Raw genomic sequence first — 20,859 nt, forward strand, 5'->3', positions numbered from 1 at the left:
CGTTCGGCTGGTTAACAAACTGTACGCCAGGCACCTCCTATCCACGAGACAGCAACTTCCCGGTGAGACCTTAAACAATTTCTGGCATGCCCTGCACATCCTGGCAAGGAACTGTGACTGCCAGGCAGTTTCGGCAGTCGAGCACACAGAACTATTAATCAGAGACGCTTTTGTTACGGGCATAGGGTCGGCGTACATCCACCAGCGCCTATTGGAAGGGGGCACGCTTGACCTTGCAGCAACCAGGCAACTCGCAAATTCGCTAACAGTAGCCTCCCGTAAAGTACAGTTGTAGTCCCCCAACCGCACGGCATCCTCATGGACATCGTGGGCCCCACGAGCTACCGCCCCCGGCCCACCCCAAGCCTGCGCCGCGCGGCAGCGATCCAACCCCGGGGGGCCCAAATGCAACTTCTGCGGGCAGACCAAACACCTCCGGCAGCGCTGCCCTGCGCGGAGCGCAATCTGCAAGACTTGCGGAAAGAAGGGACATTTTGCTGCTGTGTGCCAGGCCCGGTCAATCGCTGCTGTTTCTAGGCCCAGCATTCCTACACCCCCCATGTGCAACCCGTGGACGCCGCCATTTTCGTCCCCGCAGACCACATGCGGCCCGTGAGCGCCGCCATCTTCTTCTCTACAGACCACGTACGGCCCATAGGCGCCACCATCTTTAACGCCATCCGCCATGGGCGCCGGCACCTTCAACGTTATTTTGGACAGTTCCTTCAGGACCCCTCCTCGTCGGGAACTTCGTCTGGCAGTTCATCGCCTGCCACCACCGCCGACCGACCCGGGACCTACCAGCACCAGCCGCAGCTCCGGGTCTTTTCCATAGTGGACCTAAAATCTGCCTACCACCAGCTCCCCATCCACAAGGTGGACCGCCAATACACTGTGTTCGAAGCAGGCAGCCGCCTCTATAATTTTCTTAGGGTTCCCTTCGGCGTCACTAACGGGGTCTCGGTCTTCCAACGTGAGATGGACCGAATGGTTGACCGGTACGGACTTTGGGCCACCATCCCGTACCTAGATAACGTCACCATCTGCGGCCACGATCAGCAGGACCACGACGCTAACCTTCGAAAATTCCTCCACACCACCAAACTCCTTAACCTCACATACAATAAGGAGAGGTGCGTGTTCCGCACCAACCGCTTAGCCATCGTTGGCTATGTTGTGGAAAACAGAGTTCTAGGGCCCGATCCCGACCGCATGCGCCCCCTCATGGAACTCCTCCTCCCCCACTGCCCCAAGGCCCTGAAACGATGCCTGGGGTTTTTCTCCTATTATGCCCAGTGGGTCCCTAACTATGGGGACAAGGCCGCCCACTCATCCACTCCACAGTTTTCCCCCTGATGGCTGAGGTCCGCCAGGCCTTCAACCGCATCAAGACAGACATCGCCAAGGCCACGATGCACGCGGTCGACGAGTCCCTCCTTTTTCAGGTTGAGAGCGGTACATCGGACGTCACTGTGGCCACCTCCCTCAACCAGGCGGGCAGGCCCGTGGCATTCTTTTCCCACACCCTCCATGCCGCCGAAATTCGGCATTCCTCTGTCGAAAAGGAGGCCCAAGCCATCGTTGAAGCTGTGCGACATTGGAGGCATTACCTGGCTGGCAGGAGATTCACTCTCCTCACTGACCAACGGTCGGTTGCCTTCATGTTCAATAATACACAGCAGGGCAAGAACAAAAATGATAAAATCTTAAGGCGGAGGATCGAGCTCTCCACCTACAATTACGAGATTTTGTATCGCCGCGGGAAGCTCAACGAACCCCCCGATGCCCTATCCCGAGGTACATGTGGCAGTGCACAAGTGGACCGACTCCGGGCCCTACACGATGGTCTCTGTCACCTGGGGGTCACCCAGTTCTTTCACTTCATAAAGGCCCGCAACCTGCCCGACTCCATTGCGGAGGTCAGGGCTGTCACCAGAGACTGCCAGGTCTGCACGGAGTGCCGCACTTCTACCGGCCAGACCGAGCGCACCTGGTGAAGGCCTCCCGCCCCTTTGAACGCCTCAGCATGGACTTCAAAGGGCCCCTCCCCTCCACCGACCGAAACACGTACTTCTTGGATGTGGTCGATGAATACTCCCGATTCCCCTTCACCATTCCATGCCCCGATATGATGTCTGCCACAGTCATTAAAGCACTCAACACCATCTTCACCCTGTTCGGTTTTCCCACCTACATCCACGGCGACCGGGGATCCTCCTTTATGATTGATAAGCTGCGTCAGTTCCTGCTCAGCAAGTGCATTGCCTCAAACAGGACGACCAGCTACAACCCCCGGGGAAACGGGCAGGTGGAGAGGGAGAATGGGATAGTCTGGAAGGCCGTCCTGCTGGCCCTACGGTCTAAAAATCTCCCGGTCTCCCGCTGGCAGGATGTCCTCCCCGACGTGCTCCACTCCATTCGATCACTACTCTGCACTGCCTGCAACTAACGAAACCCCCCATGAACGTCTCCTTGCCTTCCCCAGGAGCTCTACCTCCGGGGTTTTGCTTCCAACATGGCTGGCAGCTCCTGGACCCATCCTCCTCTGCAAACACCTGCGGACCCACAAGGCGGACCCGTTGGTCGAACAAGTACAGCTACTGTACGCGAACCCGCAGCACGCCTATGTGGCGCAAACCAACGGGCACCAGGACACAGTCTCCCTCCGGAACCTGGCACCAGCTGGATCCCCACCCGCGGCCCATCACAAAGATTTCCCCCCCCCCTCCGATTGCCCCGGCGCCACTCACCCTCCCCCCCAGCGCACCTAACCACAGCCCCTGCCCCAGGACGATCCGTCCTCTCACTGGTTCCACTTGGGGATGAAGACGAGGACAACATGCTCCCGGAGTCACAGGCGACCAAGCCGGTGCCCGCGTCACTACCGCGGGACCGAGGCAATTACAGCGGAGGATCAAGGCACCCGACCGACTGAACCTGTAAATTTTGCCTGAGCTGTATGTTTTTCCACCCCCCCCCCCCCCCCACCCCCCCCCCCCCCCCCCCCCCCCCCCCCCCCCCCGGCCCCCGGACTCCTTTCTAACAGGGGGTGAATGTGGTAGTCACCACTAACTGTATATTAGATGTAGTACCTGTATACTAGATGTAGTACGGTAAGGCTCCTGTACTAGAGGTACAGGGGTAAATCCCTGCCTGCTGGCTCCGCCCAGTAGGCGGAGTATAAATGTGCGTGCTCACCGGAGCTGCTTCCATAGCAGCTACAGGAGGCCACACATCTCTGCCCAATAAAGCCTCGATTATTCACTACTCTGGTCTTTGTAGTAATTGATAGTGCATCACTGAATATTAACCCATTATAGGCATGGCCACGGAATACTTACCCACTGTATACACTGTCACCCCTTTGTCTTGTAGCCTTGTGGCTGGCTCCTCAACTGAGTCTGCAGACTTTCCATCTGTGATCAAAACCATCACCTGCAAAATTTAGCACAGGAAACAATGTGAAGAGGTTCAAAGAATTAAGATGCATGTGCACAATTTTTGGAACATTTTGAAGATACATTTTTAAGAACAAGATAAAGACTCTTGGCCAGATCCAGTCCAATGTTTCTTCTCATAAATCAACCTCACTTATCCAGTTAAGCACCACACCCTAAATACCTTTGAATATTATTACCCACAGTCCTTCTCCAAGTAGGTGAGCCAGGCCAAGCAAGTATTGTTTGTGACATGTTGACATCAGTGGCCAATGCAGCTCAGAGGGTTGTTAATTACCCTGTGACATCCCTTTTTTGATGAAATATCACTCAAGGCATCATATGGTGTGATTGGGCCCAAAGAACCGTTCACTCTCATCGACACATTGCAACAGGAGGAGCTAATCATTCAGCCTCTCGAGACTACTCTGCCATTTCATACGGTCATTGTTGAGCTCCACCTTTGCTCCATATTCCTTACACAAGTGCTTTAACCCACAAGGGACTAACGGGGTAGGAATGATTCATTACCCCGTGGAAATTGCAGAATATGAGCTTCCCCGATAAAGGGATGGGGGTCCTTTAACAAAGTGCCGTGCATTTGTATAAATAGAGTCTGCCGTCAGACACTGGCTAAAGAAGACCCAGTAGGGTAATATTGGAGTTGTGCATATAGTTAACCTTGTTAAATAAAATAAGCTTTTGTTTCTTCGCCTACTCCTTCTGTGAACTCCTTCTGTTGCCCCCTACTCCTTCTGTGAACTCCTTCTGTTGCCCCCTACTCCTTCTGTGAACTCCTTCTGTTGTCCCTTACAATAACAAGAACAATTAATCCATCTTTGCATCACAGTTAACAGGCATTCACTTATTGTTTCTGTACCCTCAAGTCTGGTGTCATGGCCTCCCCAGCCATGAACCATCTGCTAAACTAGCGTATTGCCTGACGAACCTGGCTGCACTCCAATGGCCTGTCCCTTCTACCTGCAAAATTCTTCAAAAAAGGGGGAATCCCAATGGGGATCAGTCAGAGCACTGGAACTGCAGAGAGGGTTCAAAAAGAGGCACTGGAACAATTGTCCCCTGAAATCCATATGACAGCAGAGAGATAAAACAAACTAAAATGGCACAGCAAAGCTCATTGAATGAATACCCCTCCTATGGTTATGTCGTACTTTCCATAGCAACCCTGCATACATAATTTCATAGAATTTACAGTGCAGAAGGAGGCCATTCGGCCCATCGAGTCTGCACCGGCTCTTGGAATGAGCACCCTACCCAAGCCCATACCTCCACCCTATCCCCATAACCCAGTAACCCCACCTAACACTAAGGGCAATTTGGACCCTGAGGGCAATTTAGCATGGCCAATCCACCTAACCTGCACATCTTTGGACTGTGGGAGGAAACGGAAGTGCCCGGAGGAAACCCACGCACACACGGGGAGAACGTACAGGCTCCACACAGACAGTGACCCAAGCCGGGATTCGAACCTGGGACCCTGGAGCTGTGAAGCATTTGTGCTAACCACTATGCTACCGTGCTGCCCCATAATGAACCCTGCCCAATATTGTAGCCAGAAGCATCATTGTGTGGATATGTATATTGCCACCTTCATTTTAACATTCCTAGGAAGGATCTGCCCTTTCCAGGTGGACATTTCCAGCCCCCATTCTCCCCTCTCCCTCAAAATGCTCGCAATGCGCTGAATGGTTATGGAGATCTGGCATCGCAGATGGCCACCCAACGTTCCAATCGCCCTTGTTCAGTTTACAGCAGCTTTACTGGAGAGAACCCAATCAGAAAATCTACACTTGGCCACCTCACTTAAAGAGGCTACAAGTATGGCCGATATCTGAAAATGGGAAATCACAGAAGCATAGTGTAGAAGGAGGCCAATTGGTCTCTTGTGCCTTTGAAAATTAGTCCCACTCCTGCTCATTCCATTATCCCTGTAAATTCTTTCCTCTTAAGTATTTATTCAATCCCTTTGAAAGTTCTGTTGATTCTGCTTCCACCACCTTCTTAAGAGGTTTATTCCAGTTGCCGCACGAATGTAGCAGCTGACATTCTGAGGATGAATCAAAGCACAGTTGGGTCATTAAGTCTGAAGGTAGCTATTGCTAGTATTACAAACCTTAGGTGCACTTTCTCTTGTCATTGTAGAGCTGAATACAGAATGTGCGAGAAAGGAAAGGACAGCTCCTGTTTTTGTGTTTCCCCCTTGAAACGAAATGTCTCTGATGGCCACTAATACTTCTTCAATTGTCCCATAGTCAGTAAGTTCAATTGCTGTTCTAGAAGCAAGAGTTTAGCAAATTAAATTTACATATCAAAGACAAACCATTGGCCCCTATTGCCTCATGCATCTTCCATTTTTTCGATTGATAAATCTTAAGGTTAAGGACTAAGATCCACCGAACAGAACCTCGCCAAAACCAACAAGAGAAGGAAAGTCAAAATCAGTACAGTGAGGATGAAGGGAGAGGAGAAACCTGTCAGAAAGACAACTTGGAGATTATGAGCAATGGGATATGAAAGTACTAGGTGGCAATAATGGCCAAACTTCTTTCCTTCTCTGCAAATCTAATGGGGGCGATTCTCCAATATGGAGCCCAAGTGTTCGCGCCGTCGTGAACGCCATCGCGTTTCACGACAGCGCGAACCGGGCCCTGGTACGACCGATTCTGGCCCCCACAGGGGGCCACCACAGGGGTTCACACCACTCCAGCCTCCTTCCACGGCGCCAAATGGGCGCCCTGCCAACCTGCGCATGCACGGGGGACTTCTTTAGCGCGCCGGCCCCGACTCAACATGGAGTCGGCGTTCAGGGGCCAGCACGCCAGAAAGTAGGCTGGGGGGGGGGGGTAGAGGCCGGCCCGCCGATTGGTGGGCCCCAATCGTGGGCCAGACCCCATCGGATGCTTCCCCCCTCCCCGGTGAAGGAGCCCCCCCCCCACAGACCGCCCCCCGACCGTTCCCGCACAGTTCCCGCCGGCAGCGACCAGGGGGTGAACGGCGCTGGCGGGACTCTGTCCTATCGGCGCGGCCGCTCGGCCTATCCAGGCTGGAGAATCGGCAGCCCCACCGATTCCAGCAGCCGCGCCGCGCCAAATGCGCCGGCACAAATGGCGCCGATTCTCTGCACCGCGGAGAATCACGCGCTGCGTCATGGTCCGGTGCGGGGCTCGGAGAATCGCCCCCAAGGACTTTTAATTCATTAACCTGCCACCAGATATGCACTATTACCTGGGTTTATAGAATCCTACATTGTAGAGGCCATTCAGCCCATTCTTGTGCCGGATCCTTAGTGGAACTGGTCCTAACCCCCCCCCCCCCCCCCCCCCCCCCCCCCCCCCCCCCCCCCCCCCCCCCCCGCCACTTTTCTTTCTGACTGACGGCACTGATGTCCATAATGGGGACAATGGAAATAGGGGATGCTAAGAAGTCAGAACTGGAGGAACGCAGAGATCTTGAACAGGTGTAGGGCTAAAGAACATGAAAGCGATAGGGTACACCAAGGCTATGGAGGAATTTGAATTTAAGGATGAGAATTTTAAATTTGGGACGATGCCAGATTGGGAGCCATTGTAGATTCATCAGCACTGGGGTAATGGGTAAAATTAACCCAGTCGCAAGAGGAAATTGAAATGTTATGATTTACCTGGGATGGTCACTGTAAAGGATGACTCCAAACCTGATGCCATCCCTTCCTACTGGAGCCTTTTTGAATGATGTTACGATGCCATTGAGGAATTCCTTTACACTTCGGAAGTCGACCTCTCCCACACTCCACGATTCATCCACCGTAAATATAATATCAGCTGCTACTGCTGTGAGACACACTGAAATAAAATACAGAGCCCAGGTTAGAAGCCAATGACACATGAGGGAAGTTGTGTCGCACATTGGGTGGCCTAATTGCTTCTCAACCAGGAAACAAATCCCATTCAGATCAACCAGGCTGAAAGTTTTCTCGTTCTACACGTTGTGAGGGACTCAAGGTGACATTAAGGATAAATAAGTACGAAAGACTTGCATTTATATAACACTGATCATAATCTTGATTTGTGCCAATTAACAACCAATTAAGTATATTTGAACTACATTTACTGCTGTTATATCGGTAACGTGACAGCCAATTTTACACAAATTAACAGTGTGATCACCACCAGATAATCTGTTCTGGTGATACTGATGATGATCAATGTTGCTCAAATTGTGCTCTTCTTCAAAAAGCATTATCTTCATAGCTCAAATCAGAAGGTCTCAGTTAAAGAATGACATTTTTCACGATGCTGCATTCCCTTAGCATTGTACCAGAATGTCACCTAGATATTGTGCTCAAATGCCTGGGCTGGAGCTTGAACCTACAACCGACTGAGCCGGAGGCAGGAGTACTACCCCGAGTCAAATCAGCACTTAAGCCCTGGACAAAGTTATAACTTTGGTCCAGAATAGATCCAATTATTCGTAAACTGAGAGTTGCGGCTGGAATTCTTTGCATTATCCAAGTGTTCACACCTTTGCAATACTGAATGTAGTAAGCCGTGTTATTGTCTGAAGGCGTGCTATTATTGGTAGCAGGGGATCATGAAATGAAATGAAAAAAATCAAATGAAAATCGCTTATTGTCACAAGTAGGCTTCAAATGAAGTTACTGTGAAAAGCCCCTAGTCACCACATTCCGGCGCCTGTTCGGGGAGGCTGGTACGGGAATTGAACCGTGCTGCTGGCCTGCCTTGGTCTGCTTTAAAAGGCAGCTATTTAGCCCTGTGCTAAACCAGCCCCTGAAGAATTGTTGAAGAATGAAGAATTGTCACAGGCTTTGTTAGGGCATTTTTACATCTGATCAAGGCAAGTGAGCCATAAACTCTTCTTATTGTCAGATTTGGAAATTGTGATTCTTTTCACACTTCTAAGTCCAATTTCCACAGAATCTTGTCCTATGATTTATCTTTACATTGTATAACAATGATAAAATGTAGCATTTATTTAATATGCCAGTCATATCTTGTGGCAAAACAACAGTTCCATATCTCATTTCATTTCTATGCTCATTATATTAGCAGATTGTTTGATGCTTTTAGGCTGTCATGTCAGTCATCTGTTGGGTATTTAATGCAGCTTGTTCCAACCATGCTTTGAGGGCTGTTCAAGTGTCTCACTTTTCCTTGACTTCAGTCTGCCCATCAAGCTCCTTCTCTTATTTTACTTCAGTCTCTTCTCCCTCTTGTCTTTCACTTCAATTTGTCTATCTGTATGTCTATCTATATCTCTTTCTCCCTCGCTCTCTCTTCCCCATTCTCTTGCCCCAACTCCACTCTTTTCTCTCCATCATCCCGCCACCTATGTCATGTCTCCAGTCTTGGCGAGAGGTTTGAATTTGTCAGGCTCGCAGCCATCGTCTGCCTTTGGCTGGATTTACAGCAGCACAGATGAATTGAGTAAGTAATTGTCAGCAAGAGCTGCAAATCATTGGTGGCAAGTTTCTTTGACTGATTCCAGATTAGTATTTTAAAAAAAGCAAAAAACATGCAAATGTTGGAAATCCGAAACAGAAGCAGAAAATGCTGGATAAACTCAGCAGGTCTGGCAGCATCTGTGAAGAGAGAAACACAGTTAACGTTTCAAGTCCATATTGACCCTTCTACAGAACTGGAAAAAATATATGAAAATCGCTTATTGTCACGAGTAGGCTTCAATGAAGTTACTGTGAAAAGCCCCTAGTCGCCACATTCTGGCGCCTGTCCGGGGAGGCTGGTACGGGAAATGTGGGAAATATAGAAATGTGTTGAATTATATACTTGGGAGAGGGGGAATGGGGCAGAACGGAAAGTCAGTGATAGGTCGGAGTTAAGGTGAGGTTGACAAAGATGTCATGGACGTGAGACAACAGGGGCAATTTCTAGCCCACCATCACCGTCCGAGGGAACGGTAACGTGGGCGGAAAATCCGGAGAGGATTGGGAAACGCATTGTCCCCAGAGAGATCGCGTTTTCCAAGTTTCCCGACACCTCGCCGGCGATGCCATGAGATTCATATCCACAAAGGGCGGGGACTTCATTTAAATGAATTATTCAAAACTTCAATATTATTAACGGGTCTCCCCCGGCCACATGATCCCCCCCTCACTAATTATTCAGACCTTGCCAGTGTGATGTCTATAACGGCTGTTTAAAATGTGAATCAGTCGAGGGGATCTCTCCAGGGAGCGTAAAGGTAGGTATAGCCCCTGGGGGGAGAGGTACATGCCCTGGCAGTGCCAACCTGTACCAGGGGCAGTGCTGGAGTGAGCCCTCATGGGAGCCCTGGTTGGTGGGGGGGGGGGGGGATTTCCTTTTAGTGTGGTGGGGGGGGGGGTGGGGGAGTGGGTGCAACAGACAGTGAGAGGAGGAACCTACAGCCATGGTGAGGGTGGTGGCCATTAAGGGGAGGGGAATGGAAGCCATACCTCTGAGGTGGTAGGGCGTGGGGGGAACCCTCTATGATGGTCTGGGAGGGGAGCCCCCGATGATTGCCTGGGAGGGGCCCCGTTACCTCTGTGATGGAGTGGAGGGGGGAGTATTAATGCTTCTGTTCTGATTGGCATGCCCTTTAACGATGCCATCCGGATCGCTATGTAGCCGGGTGCCGGCTTTATCAGGCACCCCCCCTCCAGAGCAAAGGGGCAAACCATGTCCACTCATTTTCTTTCTTTATAGAGGCTCAACATCTGGTGAGAAAACTGATCTGTGCAACTGGAGAGCTACCTTCCAGTTTTCAGTCTGATTTGGCAAATATGGTGGGATTCCACCCAACGGGCTGTTAATGGTGCCATAAGGGACCGAAGAGTGTTAATAGTGGTAAAGGTAGGATAGCATAATGTGTTAATCGGAGAATAAAGGTTAATGCTCAGTGGGAGCAAAACTGAATAACAAGGGACTGTGGTCATGTGGGTGAGGAGTGGGTTGTGTCAGGGCAAGCCAGGGGACGAAAAGGGGGAGTCAAGGTGGAGGGGAAAGTTCACAGTCTGAAGTTGCTGAACTCACTGTTGAGTCCAGAAAGCTGTACTGTGCCTAATCGGCAGTGGAGGCGTTGTTTTTCCAGATTGTGCAGGCCTTCACTGGAGCATTGCAGAGGACCGGGGACAGGCAGGTGGGCTTGAGAGCAAGATGCTGAGTTGTACTGATAACCAAGCAGAAGATTGGGACCTAGCTTGCAGATGGAGCATTAGTAGGATTGCCTCCCATACACCATATTGAAGTGTGGGGTTGAATGCGTATTTGATATCTGGTGTAAGTCTGGTCCAAGATGAGGTAAATGTGAAACGTAATGAACGTGGAGCATGATGTATACAAGGCACACTGCATCATGGAAAAGATTGTGTTTGACTGGAGATGATCTAGTTTCAGTTCAAAGTCTTTGGCTTGATTGGAAAACCATCCGCTTAATTCCGTGGTCGCCACTTTCCCCATCACCCTGCCCCTCCACTACCTTCCGCCTCCCTACCTTGCATGACCTCCACCAACCCCTCATTAATGTTTCAAGGATCTGTTGACAGCACTCCCCCCTTTGAATTAGAAGATTGCGAGTTCACTCCAAGGCTTGAGCACTAAATTCCTGTGCCCGACTGAGTGAGGGGGTGCTGCACTTTTAGAAGTATCATATTTCAATGAGACATTAAATCAAGGTCCTGCCTTCTCTCTTAGCCACTTATAAAACATTCCATGGCAATATTTCAAGGACAAGCAGGGGAGTTCTCCCAATATTTATTCTTCAACCTACATCACAAAAAACGTTCTCTGCTAATTTTCATCTTGTTTTATGTGAAACCTTCCTGTGCCAAAAACAGTTGCATGTGTCCTACATTATAACCAAAACTACACTTTCAAACTTTTTTCATGAGCTGAACTTTTGAAAGTCTTGTGGTTGTTGGAGGCAAAATATAAATGCAAGTGTTTCCTTTGTCTTAATATAACATTTCAGCTGATCTCAATATCAAATTCAGACATGGGGCAAAATTCTCCGACCCCACACAGGGAGAATCGCCCGGGGCCGCCGAATATCCCGCCCCCGCCAATTCCCGGGTGGCGGAGAATATCTGCCACGGCGGGGGTGGAATCGCGCCACGTCGAGCGGCGAGCCCCCTGCGGCGATTCTCCAGCCTGCGATGGGCCGAAGTCCCGCCGCTGGGAGGTCTCTCCCGCCGCCGAGGTTTGAACCACCTCTGGTGGCGGCGGGATCGGTGGCACGAGCGGGCCCCCGGGGTCCTGGGTGGGGTACAGGACGATCGGACCCCCGGGGGGTGCCCCCACGATGGCCAGGCCCGCGATCGGGGCCCACGATCGGCGGGCAGGCCAGTGCCGTGGGGGCACTCTTTCTCTTCCACTGCTGCCACTGCCTCCACCATGGCAGAGGCGGAAGAGAATCCCCCAGCGCGCATGCACCAGTGGTGACGTCAGTCGCAGCTGCCGCTGATGTCACCACCAGCGCATGGGAGAACCGGCGAAGGCCTTTCGGCCAACCCCGGCGCCGGGGGGCAGGCGTCCAAGGCCGCTGGTGCCGGTTTTGGCGCCAGTCGGTGTGGTGCCAACCGCTCCGGCGCGGGCCTAGCCCCCAAAGGTGCGGAGAATTCCTCACCTTTGGGGAGGCCCGACGCTGGAGTGGTTGGTGCCACTCCCTAACGCTGGGACCCCCCGCCCCGCCGGGTAGGGGAGAATCCCGCCCCAGGTCTGAAAGGATACGGACTAAAACTCTCTAAATCATGGTTGGAGTACAGAATCAAATTATCTGACAGTCTTGACTTTAATGCCCCATTAAACCATGACGTAATAACCTGCGTGGAGCACACAGAGATGGCTCGATTGTTTTCCCTGTGTAGCTCAAGGGGTATGAACTCCCCCGCTAACGACGGGGCTATTACCATGTGCATATAAGGTCAGCCAGATAGGAACCGACCGGCAGAGAGAGAGGACCCGATCAAGTCTAACTGGGCCCCTTTGTACATAGAACAGGTTAGAAATTGTGGTGAATCACAGTAGCGTAATTCACACTTTATTACACATGTTGTACTATGTCTCTGTAAGCTCGGCACACAAGCAGTTGCGCTGCTCTGCCACTAGGGGGAGATGCACTGGGAGTGTACGGGAGTTTGTACTGGGCTCCACCCTTGGCTCCACCCATGGCTCCTCCCCCTAACCGGAAGTATAAAGGTTGATGCTGAGAGCCTGCCTGCCAGTTCATCTGGAGTTCACCTTGTCACAGGCAGGCTCTGTTGTAAGACGATTAAAACCACTGTTCACTTCTAACGACGTGTCGCGTGAATTGATGGTCTCATCAGAAATAAACATCTTATTGTTAATAAAAGCAAATTACAGAGGCGACACGGCGGCGTAGTGGTTAGCATTGCTGCCTCACAGCGCCGAGGACCCGGGTCCGATCACGGCTCCAGGTCACTATCCGTGTGGAGCGTTCCCCCCGCCCCACCACCACCCTCCCCAATTCAAAAATGTGCAGGGTAGGTGGATTGGCTACGCTACATTGTCCCTTAATTGGAAAAAAACAACAGGGTACTCCAAATTTAAAAATAAATAAATAAATAAAAGCAAATTACTGCGGATGCTGGAATCTGAAACGAAAACAGAAAATACTGGGCAATCCCAGCAGGTCTGACAGCATCTGTGGAGAGAGAAGGGAGCTGATGTTTCGAGTTTGGATGACTCTTTGTCAAAGACATCCAAACTCGAAACGTCAGCTCCCTTCTCTCTCCACAGATGCTGTCAGACCTACTGCGATTGTCCAGTATTTTCTATTTTTGTCTTCTTAATGTTACCCGTCGCTCCTTTTCGTCTTTATTAAACATTGGTTTGATAACATTTCGCAAACGCTTGAAGGAAGGACAGCTCTGTGTCAGGAGCGCAGTAATCACAGTTATCATTCATAACCATTTAGCTCATCATGCTGTGCATTCATAAACTCAAAATGACAACCCTACTCTTTTCATTCCAATGTGATAATACCCTTCTCTAAAAGCACCTAGATGTTTCCAGCATGCCCTTAAAATATTGGGTAAGATCAGTGTAACGTAAAATATAATTCTTTATGGGTATTCTACTGCAAGTCAAGCAGGAACCAAAGGACTTTATTATAGAATATAAGACATTTTATTCAAAACAGAGAGTCAGAAATGCTGTGTATCCAAAATGATACATATAAGCCGGAATTCTCTTGTCGTTGGGAATCTCTGTTCCCACCGGCAGTGTACGACGCCTGCATGTTTCCCGGCGTCGTGGGGCATTTCAATGGGAAATCCCATTGACAAGTGGTGGGAGGATAGAATCCCAACGTCAGCAAATGGGAAGCGGCTGAGAAACACGCGGCTGGGGGACCGGGGAATCCCGCCTATATATTTTAAATGTTACATGTACGTCGTGCAAGAAAGTTGCTGTGATCTGAAACATGGGGCAGGATTCTCCGACCCCGCGCCGGGTTGAAGAATCACCGGGGTGGCATGAATCACGTGACGCCGCTCTGACGCCAGTGCCAGTGGTGCCGGCGCGGTCGGCACGGTGCCCAGCGATTCTCCCTGCGCGATGGGCCGAGTGCCCACCGAGTTCGGCCGAGTCCCACCGGCGTCTTTTTCATGTGGTCCTACCCATCGGCACCTCAGCATTCATGCAGCGGGCGGTGGCCTGGTGGGGGGAGGAGGGATCCAACTCTGGGCGGGGCCTTTGCGGAGGCCTGGCCCGCAATTGGGCCCACCAATCGGCTGGTGGGTTTATCCCGGTGGGAGCCTATGTTCCTCCACGCCGGGCCCCTGTAGGCCTCTGCCATGGTGCGTCGGGGCCGGCACGGAGAAGGCAACCCACGCGCATGCGTGAACTCGCGCCGGCCATGGCGTGCATGCGTGAACTCGCGCCGGCCATGGCGTGCATGCGTGAACTCGCGCCGGCCATGGCGTGCATGCGTGAACTCGCGCCGGCCATGGCGTGCATGTGCGAACTCGCGCCGGCCATGGCGTGCATGCGTGAACTCGCGGCGGCCATGGCGTGCATGCGTGAACTCGCGCCGGCCATGGCGTGCATGTGCGAACTCGCGCCGGCCATGGCGTGCATGTGCGAACTCGCGCCGGCCATGGCGTGCATGCGTGAACTCGCGCCGGCCATGGCGTGCATGTGCGAACTCGCGCCGGCCATGGCGTGCATGCGTGAACTCGCGGCGGCCATGGCGTGCATGCACGAACTCGCGCCGGCCATGGCGTGCATGCACGAACTCGCGCCGGCCATGGCGTGCATGCACGAACTCGCACCGGCCATGGCGTGCATGTGCGAACTCGCGCTGGCTCTGCTGACGCCCGTATCGGCAGCTGGAGCAGCGTGAGGCTCTCCAGTGCCATGCAGCGCAGCATCGCTGATCCTAGGAGCCAGATGACGCCGTTGTACAATGCTCCGGCGTTTACGAGGGCGTCAACACTTAGCCCCAGGATTGGAGAATCCCGCCCCGCTGCCTGAATGATGGTAGAAGCAGATTTAACAGTGGTAATTGGAAAGATCCTTCAAAGAGGTGACCTAGGCTCTCTGGGCCATTTGATTTGATGATTTAAAATAACATTTAAAATATATAGGTGGGATCCTCTCAACTCACAGCAGCTAAGTGTTGGTTGACAGCACAGTGCCAGGAAAATCCGTGCTTCATAAAATGTTGAGAGACAGAACACAGCCAACCCAAATAACCACAATCAGGTCTTGGTGCTCAATGTTTTCATTATTTAGCGCCGGCATAGACTTTTAACCCAACATGAAATGGAAGTGATTATGAATTCTCTTTTCCCTCTTGACCAGATGTCTGAAAAATGCTGATCCAGATATTGCAAGTATTAGCAGGTGACAGGAGTGTCTATTAACTGTCTAGATTCATCATCTTCCAAAGGCTGTGCTGGCTTTCAAAGTTTCACTTTTTCACTTCCAAGAGGCTCGCTGTAATCTGTTGCTCTTCAAGGCATAACTGCTGAAAATTCCTTGAGCTTGGATTTTCATCCTCAAGGCAGGTAGCAGATGTTGGGAAATTTCCCAACTCGGCCTGCCTGCCCTGTAATTGAAAATATGGAAAGATATGTCATTTGAAACATGGAAGTCTGGCAATACCTGATTTAAGAAAGATGAGAGGATACAGGGAAAGGTCCCACGAAGGGTTAACAGCAGCTGCAAAGAGCAGGATTATAAAATGCAGATTCCTTCTCCCAAACAGGCTTAGCAAACACACAGGATTTTTGTATGAAGCTAAAAACAATGGCTCACACCTTCATTGAAATTCACTATCGTAGTAAGCATCTGGAAAAGCATGGATGAGGGTTTCAGTTGAGCTACGTGATAAATGTAAACCTTTCAAGTTAAAACCAAGTGGAATTTTAGCATTACGCTAAAAGCAATGATTCACACCGTCATTGAAGTAAAATCAGCAGATAGAAAAGAATGACTAGGGGGGCAAATATATAGGTGTGAAATTCTGCTAACACCAGGTAAACTAAAGAAAACTGGAGACAACCTGTCTACAAGAACACAAATTAGACCCAAATCAAAGTCAAAATTATGATCTGGGGACAGAATTCGATAATAAAACTATAGAAATGACAGGAACCAAACCAAAATTCACACCCCTATTGAAATCAAAGCATTTTGAACATCACAAAGGAAACAATGTAATCAGAGAACTATGGGCGAGATTCTCCCAAAACGGGAGAAATCGTAAAGCTGCCGTAAAACCCGGGCGGGTTTTACGGCAGCGCGCCCCTTCCCGACGGGGGACCGATTCTGGTCCCCGGTCGGGGCTAGCAGCCCGACGCCGTAAGCTCCGGCATCACGGGCTTAACGAAAATCGTTAAGCCCGCTTGCCGGAGTTAGCGCCGGCTGACGCGTCATATGACGTCAGCCGCGCATGCGCAGTTTGGAAGACTCCAACCCGCGCATGCGCGGGTGACGTCACCGCGTTTTTGCGCGAAACCCGCGCATGCGCGGGCCGGGTTGCCCCTCAGCCGCCCCGCGAATGGATACTGCGGGGCGGCGGAAGGACAAGTAGTGCGCGGGCATCGGGCCCGCTGCCCGCGATCGGTGCCCACCAATCGCGGGCCCATGGCACCCTTGGCACGGCCGTGGTACGGCCGTGCCAATCGGTGCCATGGTTATTAATAGCGAGTTTGTGACGCCGTTTTTACGAACGGCAAGACCAGGTGTGTTTGCCGTTCGTAAAAACGGCGGAAAGGGCTGGGACTTCGGCCCATCTAACAGCTGAGAATCGCTGCCGGCCGTAAAAAAACGGCGGCAGCGATTCGGGTCGAGACTTCAGCGGGGGGGGGGGGGGGGGAGAATAGCGGGAGGGCGGCAAAAATGTCGGGAAGGCCCTCCCGCTATTCTCCCACCCGTCGTGGGGGGCGGAGAATTTCGCCCTATGAGCTGAGGTCATATCAAAATGAATACTTAGTCGTGTTAGAGAAATGTAGATTAAAGGTACCTTTTACAATCCAAGTGAAATAAAAGTTACTTTACAATAAAGTCATAAAAAACTTAATAACTGTCAGAAAAATCTATAAACCCTGAGAAACGGGCAAAGAAGGAGCGAGGGAGAGAAAGAGAGAAGCAGAGAAGGAACAAGAGAAGCAAGCAGAGTCATATTACAGTCAGCTCGGTTATGAGAAAGGGACAGAGCAAAGCAGCCGAGCTAAAATAGTTAATCTAAGGAAGACCAGAAGAGGAGGCAGAGTCAGCTTCGAGTCAGCTCAGAGACAGTCAGCAGAGTCAGCTCTCATTGCTCGGTACATGGGATCAAGGCATAGCAACTGAGCTAACCAGCGAATACATCTAAAGAAGACCAGACTTTAAAAAGATTGATTGTCAAGGTGGGCCTGAAGGTCCCTTCAACCAACCAGAAGGATCCAGAAGCAAGATCTTTTTACTTTTCTGTAAAGACAGTGATTACATCTTTTAAAAGAAAAAAAATATTACAATAAAATAACTTAAAAGTTTTAACCTGAAACAGTGGTTATTCCAAAGTCTACTTTACTTACTTAGCAACGCGGGACCCAGGATCGATGCTACTAAGTGGTAGGTAGATGAAATCTTCTGTGAAGGTATGGGTTATACCGGGAGATAACTTGAAAATATAGTTTGACCTGAATAGCACCCACCGAAGCCTGCATAGGAGTCAGGGAGTGAGAATCCCTGTTCACCATTTAGAATGTCGGCCCTTTTTGGTATAGGGGGAATTCTAAGAATAGCGGTGAGTTTTCAACAACAGCCCGGGAGAATGTGTCAAAAAAGGCGGAATCTACATTCCCGAGAGGGTCGGTGGAGGCTAGAACTGGGCCAGTCAACCCAGAAGAAACGTCTGGAGGCAGCCACATGGGCTACCAGATGCAGAGACGGGTTGTTTAAAAGGCACCTTTAAAAGGTGCCTGGGACTTTGTCACAGTTAAAATGAAAATATAAAGGCCGTCTAGCCTTCAGCCCATCACCCTTCAAACGCTGCCCCACCCGTTGAAAAATGGTCATTTCACTGCAAGCCAATAAAAGTGTCAATCATCCAGAACATTATCAATAACAAAAACCACAAACTCTTGAAACCACTTAACATTGTGTGAACAAACATTGTGAAATTGACAGCAGAGATCAGAGAACCTGAGCTGCCGATCAAGCAATGTTTTTTTTCTGGGGCACAGGTGTTTCAGCAAGAGCAAAGGTTGCCTCGTCTCTCAGCAGAGCGTGCATAATGAGTCTTGATGGAACATGCCTACCCCACAATGGAGCCAGCCAGGTCTGGTGAGCTTATGGTAGAAACCAGGCTTCGCCCTTCAAAGCGCTCCTGAAAATCAACCAGCCCAGGAATGGGATGGGGAAATCACAAAATCGGGGAGCATTTTAGAAGGACGCCCGAGTCACCCCGACTCGGTGAAAATCCAGGCCAAATTATTTATGGGTACAGGCCCTCTAAAAACCAGTGTTGAATGCTAATAGCTTAGTGCTTCCCTGATGAACTCAATGATACTGGAGCTTGGAGGATATAAAAATGATCATCCTGGGTTCCTGCTCATAGATTACTACTAATGATCCCTGCAGGAATATGCATGAATATGCAGTCCAGTCATGACCTCAATTGCAATTCAATATCATCTGATATTCACTATGCAAACCCACAAATGAAATATGGCTATTCAAGAACACTATTTATGTTGAGTGTCTCAGCACCAGCTACCTCTTTTAGCAGAGGAGAAATCTCAAAATAAGACTCACCTAAAAATATGTTTGAAAGAGAGCATGCGTTTGTTCATTCTTCCCTAAAAGGTCTGGTTGAAATCTAGTGCTCCACAGACCCCCGCTGAGATATGGGTAGGCCTCAGATGTGGCTTGGTCGGTAGCATTCCTACCACTCAGCCAGAATACTGTGGATTCCAATCCCACGCAGAGCAAATCCTAAACTGACACTGCAGTTCTGTACCGAGGGAGTGCTGCACTGTCAGATGTGCAGCTATTCAGATGAAATGCTAAACTGTGGCTATGTCTGCCTTCTTGGGACGGCATAAAAATTAACATGGTAATGATTTGGGAAACCAGGGGTGTTCTCCAAGATGTCCAAGCTGATATTTATCCTTATAAAAGAAAGTCATTATTGCTTTGCCATTGTGGGATCTTACTATGTTCCCACATTGCAACTGTGCCTACACTTCAATAGATAGTCATTGTCTGTAAAGTGTTTGGGGGTCTTGAGGCTATGAAAGGTATGATATAGTTATATGTTCTTTCTTGTAATTTTTATTACTAATTGTGGTGGCTCAAGACAATACACTGAAGGCTCCCATTAACAACTAAAAGGGAGTTATTAATAGTGGGCAAAGATATACAGGCACAGAGAATACTGGATAAGTCTTGACTCTCCAGCTCCAGGGTCCACACTGTTCGTACCCGGGTCTCTGCTTCAAGGACTCTGTGCTTAATCGCTAATGGTTGGGGGGTCACATAGAGCATAGAACATACAGTGCAGAAGGCGGCCATTCAGCCCATCGAGTCTGCACCGACCCACTTAAGCCCTCACTTCCACCCTATCCCCGTAACCCAATAACCCCTCCTAATCTTTTTGGTCACTAAGGGCAATTTACCATGGCCAATCCACCTAACCTGCACGTCTTTGGACTGTGGGAGGAAACCGGAGCACCCGGAGGAAACCCACGCAGACACGGGGAGAACGTACAGACTCCGCACAGACAATGACCCAGCGGGAATCGAACCTGGGACCCTGGCGCAGTGAAGCCACAGTGCTATCCACTTGTGCTACCGTGCTTATCGCTAATGTTTCTAACCTGTTGGAAACACAAATATTGGTTCGTGCTTGCATTTACTAGTGGGTATCCCAACCTTGGGGATGTACATGTTGGCAAAATGAGGGTTGAATCTCAGTATTTGGATAGCAAATAGAACACTGGATCTGGAGGGTAATGGAAGACAAAAACGAGGAATCTGTTCAGCAGATCATCAGCAATTAGGAAGTGGAGAGTTTGAAAAGAAATTGGGGCGTATTTTTGATATTTCACCAAACTAATTTAATACTAATCTGGTTTGTATCTGAGCTGCTTTTAAGCATGCAATATTGCGTGACTTCGACATATATGCTTAAAATGGATTCCAGTTACTTGCATCTAGAATAATCTTCAGTGAATCTTTAAGGTGTTGTCAGTACAGTACAGCTTCTGAATGTGCAAGTGTAGTATGTAAGCTTTTGAATATATACACATGCTCCTAAGCAATTAGTAAAAAGCTAGTCATGTGGACCGCAAAGCCCGCATCCTTAAAGAGGCTGCACTACCACACTAATGTTTGCTGCAGTCTTTAATTTCCAACATGTGTGAACAAGAGATACTCAGTGAGAAATTGGACTATGACCAGCACTGAGCAATAAAATACAACCACCATAAATTTCACTCAACAAATGTCTTGTAAACCTGATTTAAATTGATTTTTTTCAATATCTATCTGTTTTGATGAATGCTAAATTTAGCTCCGTTTCACTGTTGGCTCCAGATGTACATGTCAGGCTATTTGATGTTGGTTCCAGGACAGAACATGTTTCTTCTTTGGCCACCCAATGTTAGGATGATGCACTCCGAAGTTAATAACAGTACAACCCGATCACTTGCATGGTGTTGCCAGGCTGGCATTTTCCCGTGACGGGGATCGAGCCCGGGGGTGCCCAGCCCATGTGAATGTGTCTGCCCAGGAAGGGTGTGTATAGATCTCTCAAGTCAAATACCCGTTTGTAACAGACTTGTGGAGAAGCGCTCGATTTACTCGGCTTTCCAGTGCTACCAGGCAACAGAGAACCAGCATCGCAAATATGATTTAAAAATGGACGCCGCCGAGACCTCGAATTGAAACAGAGTCCCGATAGATAGCACGGTCTT

At 50.0% G+C, this 20,859-nt stretch overlaps 1 protein-coding gene across 1 annotated transcript in view; it reads right to left on the bottom strand.

The window, feature by feature from the left end:
• LOC119973530 (collagen alpha-1(VII) chain-like) overlaps nt 1-20,859 on the bottom strand; it is a 528,770-nt gene that overhangs the window by 397,241 nt on the left and 110,670 nt on the right. The window contains 3 exon segments of the mRNA XM_038811804.1: nt 3,342-3,435; nt 5,572-5,731; nt 7,099-7,279. Of these exon segments, the coding sequence (XP_038667732.1) occupies nt 3,342-3,435; nt 5,572-5,731; nt 7,099-7,279 (435 nt within the window).

Source organism: Scyliorhinus canicula, chromosome 11 (assembly GCF_902713615.1).
Source record: "Scyliorhinus canicula chromosome 11, sScyCan1.1, whole genome shotgun sequence".
NCBI lineage: Eukaryota > Metazoa > Chordata > Chondrichthyes > Carcharhiniformes > Scyliorhinidae > Scyliorhinus > Scyliorhinus canicula.